The sequence below is a fragment of the Elephas maximus genome, chromosome 9, assembly GCF_024166365.1.
Source record: "Elephas maximus indicus isolate mEleMax1 chromosome 9, mEleMax1 primary haplotype, whole genome shotgun sequence".
In the NCBI taxonomy this organism is placed as follows: Eukaryota; Metazoa; Chordata; class Mammalia; order Proboscidea; family Elephantidae; genus Elephas; species Elephas maximus.
The window spans coordinates 28,714,631-28,732,172 of record NC_064827.1 but is presented as its reverse complement, the minus strand read 5'-3'; the positions used below and the strand labels follow the sequence as shown (position 1 = coordinate 28,732,172).

At 40.8% G+C, this 17,542-nt stretch overlaps 1 protein-coding gene and 1 long non-coding RNA gene across 7 annotated transcripts in view; one reads left to right on the top strand and one right to left on the bottom strand.

The window, feature by feature from the left end:
* Nucleotides 1-14,851, top strand: part of LOC126083317 (uncharacterized) — a 59,296-nt gene extending 44,445 nt beyond the window's left edge. The window contains exons 6-7 of the long non-coding RNA XR_007518777.1: nt 9,367-9,540; nt 14,324-14,851. This is a non-coding gene — a long non-coding RNA (uncharacterized LOC126083317). The remainder of the gene's footprint in view (nt 1-9,366; nt 9,541-14,323) is intronic.
* Nucleotides 1-17,542, bottom strand: part of ADAMTSL1 (ADAMTS like 1) — a 389,033-nt gene that overhangs the window by 82,280 nt on the left and 289,211 nt on the right. For all 6 annotated transcript variants that reach the window (XM_049896920.1, XM_049896922.1, XM_049896918.1 and 3 more), the window contains one exon: nt 9,382-9,509. In XM_049896920.1, the coding sequence (XP_049752877.1) occupies nt 9,382-9,509 (128 nt within the window). The remainder of the gene's footprint in view (nt 1-9,381; nt 9,510-17,542) is intronic.

Below are 17,542 nucleotides of genomic sequence, written 5' to 3'. Positions count from 1 at the left end.
CTATCTTGAAGAGCCGTCAGAGTTCCAGGATAATTAGTAAGAACAGATACTTTAAATATGATGGATTCTCCCTACGCTGCCGTCAGTATCTAGACAGCTGCAGGTAGCTTAAAATTCACACTAAGGCTGGCCTTGATGGAGATCCCAAAACATAGCCACTTCCAGGTGAGTTCTGCAACAATATATGCCAGCTGGACTCTGGTGACCCCATGAGACTGTATAATAAAATTCAAGTGAAAGGTCAATAAGATAGTGATACCTACTAATTAAAATATTCTACCACACAGCATTTCTTAAAGCCATAAAGTGTTATAAATTTCAAATATTTTCAGTATCTAAAACTAAGGCTAAGTAAATTGTATTAAACCCTGATTTAATCAACAGATAATAACTTGTAATGAGTGAGCCTATCAAAGAAATGCCTTAAGAGATGCTAGCCCCTGCTTACACTGCAATTATCACAGGCCCCTCACAGGGATCACTGGAGCTAAGTCTCGGAAAAATCCTTGAAATGAGAATTTCCAATCAAAGAACTTAAGCCCTCATGAGTGAAATAAGATTTAAGGGTACAGGATTAGCATGAACCTACGAAAGCCCTTAGAAACACAAACAATATTTATACACCCGAAATCTAATAATGGATGCTAACTATCAATGTCCAGTTACCATCCCTTGCTGGCTGGAAGCTTTTCAGAATCTTGCTACCCAGCAGTTTTAACAAGAGTTGCTTTGTTACAGATAATAGTTACATTAACATGCATGCTTTTTTCTTAGCCTAGTGCTCCTTCCAAATGCCTTTCACATTTTATAGCTCAGAAATTTTTAACTCCTTCCTGTCCTGCTGTCTCTCTTGCAAGGTCTCCTTCACTTCCACCTTCCTCTCGCCTCCTGAGTCAGCATCTCACTCGTGGGTCAACTACTCACCCTCTGCCCTCTCTCCTTGCCAGCCTCTGAGAACAATTCCAAGGTTCTGCTCCACTTTTCCTTTCACTAGTTATCTTTCCAAGACTTCACTGCAAAAGCTTTACTTCTTTTTTTCATCTAGTCTTCTATTCCCAAAAAGATAAGGCCAGTAACTTTGCAAATGTTAGACAATCAGGTAAGTGGACTCTATAGCTGATAGTGGTGGGTGGTGATTGTTGTACTTTATTTGTATGCAAGAGATTCATAGAACTCTTTGTCTAAAAGACACCCAAGAGTGCAGCTATTTAAAACCCCTCCATTTACAATCAGGAGACAGGTTTATAGTTTGGAATCTGTTTCTAAATTGCGCAATGAAGCAAAGCTTTCCCTAGAATTTTACTTATTCTATTATTATAGTAAGCTTCCTTTTTAGCAATAGTGAAAAATAAATGTTTCTCTCCCACCCAAATCATTACATGGTTTTAGTTAGTGTAACGTGACTAAATAAATCATTATCGGACTGAGTAACACCCTGACTATATCTGGGAAGTGAGGTGAAATATACAAGCAGGGAATGAAAGATTTAACCTCTAGGCTATGTTCAGAGCACAAACATGTTTAGCCTGAAATGAATTTTTTAAAATTTGAACTACTTGGGCACATTTTAAAATTGGGATATTGCAAAAAAAGTGATTCTATTTTTTTTGGGGGTGGGGTTGGCTTCTCTAGAAAAAGTAGAAAGTCTATCAACATTAGATTTGCATTTTCTTTGGCAACAGTAAAATGAAAATGAGCCATAACCCTTCGGATAGGGTATGGTAGGTAGAATAATACTTCCCCAAAGATATCCATGTCCTAATCCCTGGAATTTATAACTATGTTACAGTAAATGACAAAAGGGAATTAAGGGTGCAGATGGAATTAAGGTTGTTAATCCTAGATTACCTAGGTGGACCCAATTTAATCACATGAGCTCTTTCAATCAGAAGAGGGAGACAGAAGTGTGTGTCTGAGAGATGTAACATGGAGGAAGGGAGCCAAGAGCCAAGGAATGCAATGGCCTCTAGAAGCTAGGAATGACCATTGGTTTACAGCCAGCAAGAAAATGGGGACCACAGTCCTAAATCGCAAGTAACTAAATTCTGTCAACAACCGAATGAGTAACAAAAGGATTCTCCCTAGAACCTTCAGAAGGGAATGCAGCCTGTCAACATCTTGATTTTAGCCCGTACCGATTTCTGACCTACAGAACTGTGAGTTAATCAATTTGTGTTGTTTTAAGCCTCTAAGTTTTTGGCACTTTGTTATGGCAGGCATAGAAAACTAATATACAGGGTGTATACACTCTCCACTACACCACAGTCCTCACTACTACAAAACTAGCTAACCAGCACATGAAAAGATGCTCACCGTCGTTAGTTACCAGGGAAATGTAAATTAAAATCACAACGGAACACCACTTCATACACACTGGATGGCAATAATAAAAAGACAGATAATAGCAAGTGTTGGCGATGATGTGCAGAAAATGGAACCCTCATATATTGCTGGTGGGAATATAAAATGGTGCAGCCAGTTTGGAACATAGTTAGCAGTTTCTTAAAAAGTTAAACATAAACGTACCTTAATAACCCACTGCTGATAAGTCAGTTCCAACTCTTAGTGACCTGAAAGGACAGAGTAGAACTGCCCTATAGGGTTTCCAAAGAGTGGCTGGTGGATTTGAACTGCTGGCCTTTTGGTTAGAAGCCAAGTTCTTAATGACTGTGCCACCAGGGCTCCAAATGTACTTAAAAAAAGAAAAAAAAAGAAAACCAAACTCATTGCCATTGAGTCAATTCTGATTCATAGTGACCCTATAAAAACCCACTGCTGTCGATTCTGACTCATAGCGACCGTATAGGGCAGAGTAGGACTGTCCCATAGAGTTTCCAAGGAGCACCTGGCAGATTCGAACTACTGGCCTTTTGGTTAGCAGCCGTAGTACTTAACCACTACACCACCAGGGTTTCCAGTAGGACAGAGTAAAACTGGCGTATAGGGTTTCCTTCTACTCTGTCCTATAGGGCCGCTATGAGTCGAAATCGACTCGACGGCACTTGGGTTTTTTTTTTTTTTATAGGGTTTCTACGGAGCAGCTGGTGGATTTGAACTGTGGACCTTTTGGTTAACAGCCATAGTTCTTCACCACTGTGCCACCAGGACTCCAAATATACCTTACAACCCAGCAATTCTATGCCTAGGTCTATACACCCAAGAGATATGAAAACGTATGTCCACACAAAAACTCGAATATGGATGTTAATAGCAGCATTATTCATAAAAGCCAAAAAAAAAAAAGAAAGAAAGAAAAAGGAAACCACCCCGATGCTCAACACCTGATGGATAAAAGAAAAATCTGGTATACACATAAAATGGACTATCATTCAGGCATAAAATGGAATGAAGTACTGTCACATGCTACAACATGGAAGAAACTTGAAGACATTACGCTAAGTAAAAGAAACCAGTCATAAAGGACCACATATTGTATGAGTCCATTGGTATGAAATACCCAGAACAGGCAAATTTATAGAGACAGAAAGTGGATAAGTGGTTGCCTAGGGCTGAGTAAAATGGAGATACACAGAGTGTTAGGGAGCGAGGGCTAAGGATTGCAGTTTCTTCCTGGAATAATGAAAATTCTAAAATTGATTGTGGTGATGGATAAACAACTCACTGAATTGTACACTTTAAAAGGGTGAAATGTATGGTATATACATTCTATCTCAATAAACTGTAAAACATTAAAAAAACTGGATTGTGTTGATGGTTACACAACTTTATAAATTTACTAAAGATCACTGAGTTGTATACTCACTCACAAGGGGTGGATTTTATGATATGTATAATAATTTTTTATTACATATTATATGTCAATAAAGCTGAAAAATAGTTTTAATGTCATTTAACCTTTTCTTGATGATTCAGGGTCAACATATCACTATTAATTATCTTGCACAAAAAAATGAGAAGGAATTTCTTCACCCTTGAAATTCTGCTTAGTTGGTATGCCTTCAGGATAAATATTGTAGCACCCTTAGGATCTAAAGAAGTGGGTAGGGCTTAGATTGCCCTTTTCTGAACATTCCTAGGCTGCATACCTTCTCTCTCCTTCCTCATTTCCATCACTGTTCTCTAAAAGACATTTCTTGCCAACGGCAGTGTGTCAGGTTATTGCCATTGCTTCTTCTAATTATTCAACTGAAGTTGATTCTTTAAGAGAATAAGGCAGCCAATGGTGCCATCTTAAATTTTTTTGCATGTTCTACTGCAAAATCCTAGACAAGGGTCCCCATACCTGGTACAGCCAAGGGATGCCGCAGCCTCTTTTCCAGGAACAACTAAGCAAAGATATTGTACATTGTGCCACCTGTCCAGCCATCCATCCCTTCCTCATTTCATTTGACAGATACGTGAGTTGCCTTTTTGGCATTGCAGATGAGCTATCTTGGACCATATGTACTTCCTTGTTTGTTTCTTCTAGTCTACTGGGGGGCAAAGTAAACAGTATTCCCCCCGCTACACTCTCATCATTTTATGTAAGTTTTATAAAAGCCAGTGATCTTACGTGGACATTCTGCATATCTGTACATATTGAGGAAAACCTGAAGGCCTTAGGTACTCAGTATTCTATCAAAGAGGTCCCCTTGATGGCAGCTTGAACCAGTCAACCGCCATTACCACATTGTTCCCAGTACTGCAAGGAACACAGCCAAACCTGGCTATCTTTCCCTTTAATCTAGTGCACTGGAACAAACATTCCTTTGTCAGCCTCTGCCCTGGTGACAAGGCCCTCTCTGAGTCTCTCTATGAAGCAAAATCCTCCTCTGGTTAAGGAACTGCTGGATGAAAACTTCAGAAATACCAATTTGAAATGACCTACATTATGAAAGTCTTCTAAAATTGCTTGTATTTTATTCCAGCTCCTAAATCATGATGAGGAAGGGCAGAGAAAGAAGACTTTGAAAAAACAATTAAAAAAACAAACAAACAAAACTCAACTGCCTTTTACTGTTATTTTCCCAGTGAGGTTTCTGTGATCTCTTTATTAGACACAGTATGTGTCAGCTATTCGACTCATAAAAAAAAAAGCAGAAAAACATGCCAGGAAAGGAGATACATTTTATGTCTCTCTCTTCCTGTGAAAACATCCAACAAGCTCATCTGTGTTTTCTCCTTTCAATGAAAGATATGCTTGTCTCTCAACCCTCATCTTCCTCTCGTTTTCCAGTGATGATGTCAGGCAGCCTTACAGTATCTCTTTTGTGATCTTGTAAAATCAATGACAACCAAAAAACCTTTTCCGTATGGCTATGACCTCACCCATAGTCCACACCTGGAAAGGCCCTCATCTGCATTGGTAAGTAGAGCTAAACCCTGCTGATCCAGACTGAAGCAATTTACCAGGAAACTACTGCTTTCCTTTAAAAGCCTGCCTACCCCATTCAGACCTGGAAGATTTCTTAGCAACTTGGCTGAGGACTGAATCTGACTGGTCAAGATGCGCCCTCCAGTCTTAGTGCCAACCCCTATACATACTATAAACTCTCCTTTACCTAGCCTTGTTTATACCCAGACACAACAAAATCAGAGCTTCAGAACTTTAGGTGTGTGACATTTTGGTGACATCCTTATACTTCTCCTTGCTACCCTCTTCTCCACTGTAAGCTACTCTCATCTACACCCTGAGCAGTGCAACAGGCATCCATTAAGTAAATTCAGTAGAGAGAGGAATTTTGTGCCACTGGGTCCACATGGCTGGGAGTGTTCTATGCTCATCCCAGGGTGGACAGATAGGTAATAATCGTGTTTGGCCATCTCTAGCAAGCGGAAACTGAGAGACACTGGTAAAAAAAAAAAAAAAGGTATTCTCAAATCTGAGATTCAAATGATAAAATCAACACATAATGGAGTAAAGCCAAAACTACTAAAGTCAGTATTTCCCAGGCTAAAACAGGACACAGCAAAGAAGATTTTGGCTGTATTAACCTGTTGTTGTGGAGCCGATTTCGATTCTTAGCGACCCTATAGGACAAAGTAGAACTGCCCCATAGAGTTTCCAAGGAGTGGCTGGTGGATTAGAACCGCTGACCTTTTGGTTAGCAGCTGAGCCCTAAACCACTGCATCACCAGGGCTCCTTTGGCTGTATTAGTATGTCTAAAACTAAACTGCATATACATGTTTAAAGAAAATCTGTGTAGAGAGTAAGCAACGGAACTAAATGCATCTTAGAGGCAGAACTGGCAATACACTCAATCCGGGGCATGGGGCAGACTCAGTGGGGAAGTACCATTGAAACGATTCTCACCAAGAGCCATCTGCTCTGAATCCAGGCCCTCTAAGCACTTTTTGGATGCTAATTCAGCTTCCCCAGAACCTGAGACATTGAGAAAGGCGGGCTCTACAAAGGGTCTACAGGCACTTGGTCTTTGAAAAGGAGTCTCCGTTTGCTACTGTAAAAATAAGCTGGCATTTGTTTTTTTTACATTATCTTCATGATAGTAACAGTTTACAAATATGGAGTGTTTGCTCTATGTCAGGGACAGTTATAATCATTTTATATGAATGAATGCATTTAGTTTCCCTAAGGACCCTCTGAGTAAGGTACTACTATTATTACCATTTCACAGATGAAGCAACTAAGTTAGGAAGTGTCAAGAAGTTGCTCAAGGCTACACAGCTAAGAAGTGACAGAGCCAGAACTCAAACCTAGACCACGAGGCTCCAGAACCCCTAGGGTTAAGTGCCTGCCACGTAATACCTTTTCTTGTGAATTGTTATGAGTCAACTTCGGTGCGTCTGGTCAAATCAGAAGTACTAGCAGGCCAAAGCCCATAGCTTCCTTACAAAATCAGGGGGACACCTGAGCAGCTTAGCCTCAAAAAAAAAAAAATTTTTTTTTTGTTTCTCTTTGGCCTACATTCATACTGACGTCAGAGTAAAATCTCTGCAATGTCTTTAAAAGTCGCTGAGATTTACCATGAGGATTTGATTGCTAATCAGTTTCTAAGCCCATACTTGAGAAATGTCAGTGGGAAGACGTACAGTGAAAAATAAATGGAAGCAAAGTTGGGCTAAAGTTTTCAATATCTTAGAATTACTTTCAGGATGTATTTTATTCTAGAAGAAGCTAGAGGACGAAAAGGAAGCTAACATTTATTGAGTGTGAACTACGTGCCTGGCATTGGGCTAAGTGCATTTTCACATGTGCTGTCTTATTTAACCTCACAACAACCCTGGACATTATTGCCAATTTCATTTTTACAGACGAGAACTAAGACTCAGTGAGGTTATATACTTTGCTCAAGATCACACAGCTACTAAGAAGTATAAATGATAATCAAATTTAGAAATGCTTGCACACGTTTTCCCCCACAATTCAGGTTATGTGGGACCTTGCTGTACTTGTATGAAGGAAATCGTAATGATCTCTCAATTCTAGGTAGTCACGTATACATCTATTGCCTTCACTAGTCTGTAAGCTTATGGGGCACCAAGCTCAGGTCTTATTTATTGTTTTATGTCTCACAACGTTTGGCAGAGGACATGCTCAGAGCAAGAGCTGGTGAGTCACCGAATACTGTGAGTATAGTCACTGGTGCAGGTGTAGATGATAACCTCAAGTAAAGATGAGAAAACAATTTTAAGGCAACATATACATTTTGAGCTTTAACTTTGAAAGGGACTGCTTGACAGATTTGCTACAGACCTGAACGAACCCCAGCAGCTGAAGCACAAGGACACGGCTCCCAAAGCCCTGGGTGTGGGCTTTCTGATTATGCTTCATCTGTTGGCCCCTTTCTTTCCCTTCTCCTGGTGCCCCCTTGGCTGCTGGCTCTGAACCTATTGGCAGCCTCCAATAGCTTCTCTTCAAAGAGTGGAAAACCAGCCTGATGTTACAACTGTCTTGCGTAATTCCAGACAGGTTTCTATTAATTGTATTAAATTCGGGTGAACAAAGGGTATTTAGTCTGCTAGAGAGCTGAACCGTATCTGGATAAATATAAACAAGAAAGTTCACCCTGGAAGAGTCATTATTGGCCAGCAGTTGGAAGGATGTCAGCGGTGCCCTTGCTCAGGCAGGCTGGAGGGTGGAAGGCAAAACGGATTTAACGAGATTGGTGCCGAACACCTGGACTCTGTATAAAGAGAGGAATAAAGAGTGCAACTGGGATACATTAGGGGAAGAGCAAATGTTTTATTCACAAAAAATAGGCATTAATAATATCAGTCTTTAATCCACCCCAGGGCCCCTTAGCTTGCCTTAGTCATTGTGGACTTTCATCATCTCTGCAAAGCCTCCTGCTAAAGGTCCCTTTCCTGATCAGCTTGAGGTCAGAGGGGCAGAAACACTGCTGTTAAACAGATAATGCAAGGGAGTAGTAGCATGTGTGACTGGAGTCCAGTGTGACAACATAATCCCGGCACAGAACGATGAGGTCAGCATAGTGTGATATTGGCTTTTCTGGCATCTACTGAATCACCTGATGTGAGCGGCAATTGAAAAGAATAAATACAAACACGTGCAATGCAGTGCCACAAAGACCGAATGGCCCTGATCCGAGAAAAGGGATCCTTATTTTGTATGGCAGTGGAGACGTGGAGAGAACAATGAACCGGGAGTTGGGAGACCTCAGTTCCCTTCTTCTCTCTGCCACTAGCAGAGCAGCTGTGTGCCCTCAGGTTGCCTGGCCTCTATGAAATGAGGACCCTGGTCCAGCTGTTATGTATGATTTCTTTCGGTTTTAAAGACAAAGATTTGTTCTATATAAAAGAGGTTTTATAAAAGTACATTATTACAAGACTACAATATTGTGAGACGTTGTACTCTAAGTGGCAATAACTTAAGTCACTATATATAAAATATTTTGTCTAACTTCTATGGCTAAAGGCAAAGTGTTGGCAGGTGCACTGGATAAGAGGTATAACAAAATCAGAGAGCAGTTCTGGTGAATAGCCCTGCTCCAAGCCATGACCACAGAATTCCAATTGCCTGCAGGTCTTCAAGTCTTCTTTGCAACAGGTAGAACAAGGAGAAACAACAGGCCCCCCAGAGAGCATTCAGTTATCACAGTTCAGGATCCATGTTCCCCCAGCATGGTATTTACTTGCACCATCTCTTTGGCTCATGTTGTTCTGTCTGGAATATATCCCCCATCTGTACTTATCAACATTCTACTCATCCTTCAATGCCCAACTCTAAGACCTCCGAGCTGGAACGAACTGTCCTTGCCCACTTTTTGGATATGTGTTATAGCACTTATTTCATTCTATCTCATACTACATTTCGTCCTCATTCCCTGTAGATTCTAAACTCCCTGAAGGCAGGATCTTGGTGTGATATTTCTCTGTGTCCCCTGGGCCTGCTTGGCAAATTATAAGTCCTCATTCGATAAAGGTTTCTGAATTGAATTGAACAGGAATTTTCATGTTACCTGCTAACGTGACGGCAATGGAGACGGAGTCATATCCCAGGGCGTTTGTGGCATTGCAAGTGTAGAAACCCACATCAGCTTCCACTGGTGCCAAGATCTGTAAGGAATCATCTGGTTGTAGAAGAATCCTGGAGCAACAGAAAAGGACATTCTAGTCAGGTCAGCTGCTCCTTTTGACATTCAATATTGGTAAGGTGGGAAGGAAACTCTGGGTATACTCAGGACCTGCTTCAACAACCAGCCACAGCATTAGAAACTCAGGCTTTCTTGCCACCATGATTGGTGTGATTTTGGTAGCAACCTCAAATAAGTAGGTTCTTGCCTGCCTTTTCGGCTTGTAGGTTACTTGGTCTAAATGCTCCAGTTGGAGCAGACAACATAAGAGCACTGAATGCACAGAATGTGCACGTCAGGGGTGAGAGGGGATGCTAGAATGAATGGTACAAATGGACACGGAGAAGGCTTATTGGGGAAAGTCAAAGTTATAAAGGAGGAGCAGGGCTTGACTGCATGATAGGAAGTAGACAGGGCTTCCCCAGAAGGTGATATGGAGAAAGGCATTTGTTAAGCATTGGAGGTGGGAGAGGAAGCCAGGAATCAAAGACGGATGAGTGGATCTTGGTGTGTACACTTGAAGAAAATTGTATGTGAAATTATCAATTCTGGGTAGTCATAGACAGTCTATTGCCTTTATTAGTCTATAAGCATATTATTTTTTTTTTATGGGGTACAAAACTCAGGTTTTATTTATTGCTTTATTTCCTACACCACTTGGCAGAGGGCCTTCTGTAGAGAAGGCAAAGCCTTCCCTTTAGGGTCAAGGTAGAGGCAGTTCCAGAATAATCATCATCTAGTTCCGACATGTTTCTTTACCTGAAAAGATTCACAAGAATCAAATTGTGAGTACTGAAAATGAACTTCCAAATCCACTCCAATTGCAGTCTATCATTTCTTCTTTCCTAGATTTGTGCCATTTCTAGGTAGTACCTGCTACATCATGGCAGTTAGGCAGATTAATGACTAATGATGTCTTGAAGCTGGATGTCTTGGTGACTAGGCTGATGGTAACTGGAACGTGTATGTGGAGCTGGGAATCTAGAAGGCTGGGGGAGGACAGAGCCTGGACCTGGCAGGGCCTTGGGTCAGCAAGTCATTCAGCAGCACAGAAATGGATTAGTGGTGGCCTTTGGGTTCTTAGAGTCAGTCATCTCTTCTTCTGTGATCATTTTCACCTTCCTAGCCTCAAAGGACCCAAAGAACTGTTCACCCAATTCCAAGTACGTGACAGGGATTATTTTTCAGGAAAGAGAAAAATAAAGTCAGGAGAACTCAGAAGACTTCGTGGTGAAATTAAGACTAGGAGTCAGATCTGCCCTGACAACATATTTTCCCCACTATCCTAGTCTATTTTTTCTTCATTAGTCTCTTGCTGAGTCCTCATCAGACTCTATGCATCTGCAGCTCAGCCCCACCTCTAGTCAGCTCTGAATTATTCTGAGGTGGGTGGCCAATCTGACAATGAGTCAGGCCTCCTCAACTCTGCTTTTGGTCTTGTGCCTACTCTATTGCTTATTCATATCTCCTGTCAGAAGGAAGGTAGGAAGTAAGAAAGGTAGGCTTACATCAATCAATCTAGTTATGTGGGGGCAGCTCTGGTGAAAAATGGGGAAGGAAACAGAAAACCTTAGCTAAAAGGAAGTTTTTGGACAATCTGTGCTTGATTCTAGGCCATCACCACTATCACTGGGGACATGCAAGCCTTTGTGGCATGGAACTAGAGCTGCAACTTCGTGAGGGATGAAAGGGAGACTGTGAGACTGTGATATAACTCATCCACTCAGTCACTCACTCACATTAGGTATTTTTTTTCCTCAAAGTCAAACAGTTACATGTTAGTTGATTTCAAAGAAGCTGATAAGAGAAAGAAGACTATTGCGTTTACTTATCTTTGGTAAGCCAAATAATATTTTAGATAAAGTCACTGTTTACTAAAGAAATCTTATCATGTGTAACATAATATCACTGCTAAATCTCTTTGGGTATTCAGGCTGTGTTAGATAAAAAAAGAAAAGCTGACTTTATGATTTAAATCTCATTTATGCCTCCAGAACAATTTCCAAACAGGAACAATGAAAACAGGCTTAATCAAATTTCAATAGAACTGGTTACTCTAGATGATCGATTTTAGTAGAACGTTTTTTGAATTTCACCACACCGAAAAGACAGAGATTAAAATATGCTCAATTTGCAAATTCATTAGAACAGCTGCTTCCCTAAAACTGATAATGTCTCACTCTTCCTTACAGAAAGGGTTTTTTTGCATTGAACATTCAGAGCAGGAGGCTGGAAGACAGGTCTTCCGAACTTAAGTTTAGTCCTGCCATGATTTAATTAGTGACCACTGGCAAATCCCTTCACCTTCCTACAATTCAGATTATCACTTTATAAAACCCAGTTGAGGTTTATTTTCCTGGAGAGCAGAAGGAACTGTTAAACTGAGGTAGACCTGGAATTTCCAGACCCTCTTTTGGTATTTCCAGTGACTGTTTAGTTGGTACTGCCAGACACTCTGAATGGAGAACTGAATTCAAGGAGCAAGGATGATGAGGAGACAGTGTGGAAGGAAGCAAAAGGAGCATATGATATTGGCTAGTTTCCCCCAGATGATTTACTAGATATCTATATGCAAATAATGCTTACTTTTTTTTTTTTTTCCATCAAACTATCACATCTGCCTGATGTTATGCAGGGAGTGTAAACCCTCTTCCCATACTGGCTCTGTACCATCCATCTTTCTTTTTTTAGGAGGGATGTCTCTGGGTGGTGCGAATGGTTAATGTGCTCGGCTACTAAGAAGAAGTTTGAGTCCTCCGGAGGTACCTCAGAAGAAAGGTCTAGCAATCTACTTCTGAAAAGTCAGCCGTTGAAAAACCTATGGAGCGCAGTTCTAGTTTGAGAAATGTGGGGCTGCCGTGAGTTGGAATTGACTGGTTTTTCGCTTTTGTGGCTACATCGATTCCTCCAGGCACTGGTGCTCTGAGTCAGTCACAATGCCTCCTGCTCAAGTCTGAAGCCTGGAAAAGAATTCTCACAAAGTTGATGAAGAGAAGGAAAGTGATCCATCACCAAAGGCATGAAGTCATAAGTGTCTGAACTAGGTTGGGAGCAACGGAAATGGGAAGGAAGGAATCTAGATCTTGAGATTTAATCTTCATGGAGTCTTTTATTCCATAAACTATGTATATAAGGCAAAGAAGCTATAGTACGTGCCTTCATAAAAAGTCTTAAATATTGTCTTGAAACATAAATCCCACATAGGACAAAAATTGAATCTGCATTTATTGCATATACTTGCAAATTATTTACAGTCCTAAAACTGAACTCCAGTTCAAGGGCACATAGTTATTTGGTGGAAGATTCAGGATTCGAAACTGGGTTTCTTGCTCCTGGTCCAGAGCCTGTTTTCATGGTTAACATAAGTCATTACACCTGTTGGAACCACCGTAAGATTCAACTCTTTAGCCTTGCTTTCTTTCTGTAATCATAAAGCTTCTCACAGATGTGTCTTGGTACATTTGGCCCATTTGGATACTCTACCCCTTTCCCTAATAATCTTCTAAGGCATAAGTAATTTTAGGGTTACTTTGAGGGTTAGGAGAGGATTTAACTCCTAATTACTGTAAGCCTCTAAGATTGGTAGATGGGTGTTTGGAGGCTGCCACTAGAGGGTGCAATAGTTCTGGTGAACATTCCTATACAGGGCTCTCTAGGAAAACATGACAAGGCAAAGGAAAAGCCTTGCTGTGGATACTGAGGTTTGCTTCAGTGAAAAAAAAAAAAAAATTTTTTTTTTTCTTTTTATCCAGTCTGGCATCTAGGAAGTGAGATTCCTGAAAAAAAAATTTTTTTTTTCTTTATATTTCATGCTTTTTCTATTCTGTTAATTCAACTTAATCTGCTAGTAGCTGATTTCTGTCAGCTTGTATTTAGGTTTCGAATTTGACAGGCCTGTTTTAGAAGGCACAGGCACAGAAACAGTGTTACCTTCCAAGCAAAACCAGAAAGATTTCTTGGGGGTTGTTTTGGAATTTAAGGAATCAGAGGATGAGGGGACATAAAACAGGGCACAATTATGACTTCCACAGCAAATGATACTGTGGTCATATTGGATATATTAATACCTCTTGCTTTCTTCCCATATCCACATTCCCTACCCACTTTTGTTTACTGAGCTAAAATGTATTGCTCTGTTTCCTTGATCATACTTTTAGCCAGAAAGTGAAGCAGAAATTTTGCTTTTCTGGTGGTCTTTACTTATAAGCTTTTTTGTAACAGCATGTACCTTGCAAATTAAGGACCAGTTGAGAGGGTACAAATAGCTGTTTTAGCCATATAAGTGAAATTCTGTCATCCATGTGAGTAGGATACAGACAAAAGTGCTCACAGGCCCATCCTACCAAGTACAATCTCTTTGACGTTACCTCTTCCACGTTTGCAATACACAGTGATAAAGGGCTCTGATTTGAAAGCTGGGCGGTTCTTGTTGTCTAAAGGGAAATCTCTAGAAATTCTGTGAGTGGGGTGGCCTCATGCTGGCTCCTGGATCCCTGCATCACTGTGAACACCACTGTCTTAAGTAGGCCTACCTCTCTAACCTCTACAACCAACCACAAGAAGCTGCTGTGTGGAAGAGAAGACTTCTTGACTTGTAGCCAAGAGACGTGGACTCTAGCCTATAGTTATGTGGTGGTTTTGGGCAAGCCACTCAACTCTGTGAGCCTCCCAGTTCCTGCTGTAAATTGAGGATAACACTGACCTCCGAGAGTTCTTGTGAGGGTGAAATAAAGGAGTGTACAGATTCATTCTTACTATTTTCTAAGTAGAAAGGCTTCACTTTAAATTTCATCTACTGAATTAATTTTTTTTTTTTTTTTAAGTACAGGTGGTGGTAGCCTGAGTAGACTACTTGAATTTTCCACTTGTCAGAGGAAATTTTCAAGCTCTGGGCACAGAAATGCCCAACTGCTACAAGGGCCATCATGTGGTACCATCTCAGGCCGCTCTTCCTAACAAGTAAGCAATCTTGAATCGGTTTTAGGCCCCAATACTGAAAGCTGTAAATTATGAGTGCATTGTCTTTCTTTAGACAGTAGCTTCTTCTCCTTATCTTTTCAAACTTCCCTTCCCTATATGCTCCAGTCAAGATGGTTTATTTGAATTTCCTTGTTATTAACTTGGGCCTAAAGACACATTCCTCCTCTTTCTGTCTACCCTTCCAAGTTCTTATCATCCCTTAAGATCTAGTTCAAGTTCTGCTTCCTTGTGCTACCTGAGTCAACAGAAGTCTTTCCCTTACCTGACCTTCCGGAGTTGTTGTAAATTATAGAAAAGGCCTTTCTATCCTGCAATGTATTACTTCCTCTCTTAGATCGTAAACTAATACCTCAAGGGCAGGGGCTCTTACTTCTTTCATTGTTCCCTCTTCAGTATCACCTTCAAAGCAATGGGGCTAAAAATGATCATATCCACGATATAGAATAGAGGACAGACTCCAGAGCCATGCCGACCGGGATCTAATTCTGGCTCTACCACTTACTGGCTGCGTAACTTTGGGCAAGTCATCTACTTAACCTCTCAGTGACACAGTTTCCTCATCTATAAAATAAGAATTATAGCACCTACCTAGGGCTGTTGTGAGTATTCTTTGCAAGTTAATGTATTTAAAGCATACAGGACAGCACCTGGCATGTTTTAAGAACTACCTAAGTGTAGGTTATTATTATCTTGTTGTTGTTGTTGTTGACATCACTATCATTCATTCTACATGTCTGAGCCTATGTATTCTGGAAGATGTGAGAAGAAGCTGGTTTGGCATAGGTAAATGAGGAATGGAGGACTTTAAAGGAAAAAACATAGATCAGGACTATGGGGAGGAAACAAAGGGTTTGCTGTGTGAGAGACCGGGGAGTGAGCAGCATTCCTTTTACCTTGGTGGTGGCAGTGGGTATGGAAAACAGTTGCCCAGAACTGAGTCCACATGGCATACTGTGTTGGCAACTGCCTCAATTCTATTCTTGACACAGGAATCTCTGAAGAAGGACAACTAGTTATTTCCATAGCTGTTTTAACACTATTAGCAAAATACTGAAATCTTAGAAGACTAAAAATTAGCCAGAGTCCTGGAATTGCATAAGAGTGTATAAATAACAAAAGCAAAAGAGCGAGAGCTGGAAAAAAGTAGGCTTAGGAGCAAACAGGCAAAGCTAAAGCAGACCATGCAAAGAGCATCAGCCCAAACTTATTTACAGGAGATGTGGAGGTCTTTGCCTTATCGTGAGATCAAGTTGTGTGTGTGTGTGTGTGTGTGTGTGTGCATGTGTGTATGTGTTTTTCTGCTTAAGGATTTCTTAGGTTAGGATGCCACCACAAGAGGAGTAGTGGGAACCAATATTGGTTTTATATGCTTTATCTCAGTTTATTCTCATTATCATGGCACTAGATTGATATTATCAGATCCTTTTAGAGAGGAGGCAAGAACTCAGAGAAGTTAAGTACCTTGCTCAGATACTGTGTGGCAGAATCAGGAGCAGGGAATAATATTTTCTTAAACTCACCCCATCTAAGCATCCACTAGGGCCTAGTAGAAATGCATGTGGTTTGGATTCATTTTTGGTGAGGAATCATTTTCGTGTCAAGGCTTATAGTCACTCAGGGAAATGGGGATCAATAGTGAGAATATTCTGGATTTTAAATAGCTTGAACATGGAGGGAAAAAGATCTCCTCTGGAAGTAAGAATTTTTTTCTGAAACCAAAAATTCTAGTAGCACAGAGGCTTGCAAAGGAAAGCGTTGTTTTGTACAAATATTTTAGGGAACAGATTTGATACTCATGAAACGCTTCACATCACCACCCTGCTAGGGCAGCTGCTGGTTTTAAAGTAATTGCCAAATAAAAGTTACTTAATGCCCAAAGTTCCATGATTGTTCCCGGCAGAAGTATAGAAAATATTTTTGGAATGGGAGAAGGCCACTTGACCACACATTCTTAACCGTGTCCTGCTACTTGGTGCCAAGCCTTTCAGCTCCCTTCCCTTCAAAAATTCATGAACTTGCGAATTTGCTAATACGTGTGGCTTTATCTGCTTGCTGAGTAATTCATCTCAAACTACAAACCTCTGGCTCGAAACAACTCCGACTGGATTTCCTATTCACCTGGAATAGGGGTCATCAAACTCCAGCCAGCTGCCACCTGTTTTTGTAAATAAAGTTTTTTTGAAGCAGGCCAGTGCTGGCTGTTCACACACTGTCTACGGCTACCTTCCTGCTACGATGGCAACGCTCAGCAGCTGGGACAGAGACTGTATGGTCTGCAAAGCCTGGAATCCTCACTCTTCAGCCCTTTACAGAAAACACTTTGCTGACTTCTAACCCAGAACATGGAAGAATTTTTACTTCTGGTTTGTTTCAGTGCCTTCCTCATTTACACAAAAAAGTTAACTTTTTTTTAGTAACTCTGCAATTTGCAAGGACTACTTTACTGGGTACTTTTCTAGGAAGAAAAATTTAGGGAAAGTAGGGGATATTTTGAGATCAGTTTTTCAGGGAATAGACAAGTGCCTGCCTTTAAGCCTTGCTCTACTACCTGGTGGAGCTCTGGTGGTACACTGGTTAAGTGCTCGAATGGTAACTGAAAGGTCGGCAGTTGGAACCCACCGGCTGCTCTGCAGGAGAAAGATGCCGCAGTTTGCTTCTGTAAAGATTTACAGTCTTGAGACCCGTATGAGGCAGCTCTACTCTGTCACATAGGGTCACTATGAGTCGGAATTGACTCGACAGCAATGGGTTTGGTTTGCTTTGGGTACTACACACTGAGTGTCTAGTGTCCTTTGAAGCTCTCAACCCGCTTGATCACGCTGGTTACTTTTGCGACCTTTGCATTGACCCCCGATGTTTGTTTTTGGCTGAGGCTTATGTATTTAGTAAGATGGTTCCTTTTTCTCTGACTAGCTGTTCTTATACTTTTCAACTGAGAAAAACATTTGTCATCTCTGTTTCCTTTAGCTCTATAAAGGAAATAAGCCAAACCAAATTGAAACCGGTTTCTTTTTTCCTATCTGCCCTGCCTTCAGTTTTTATATTATCTGCAAACTTGGAAACGGAA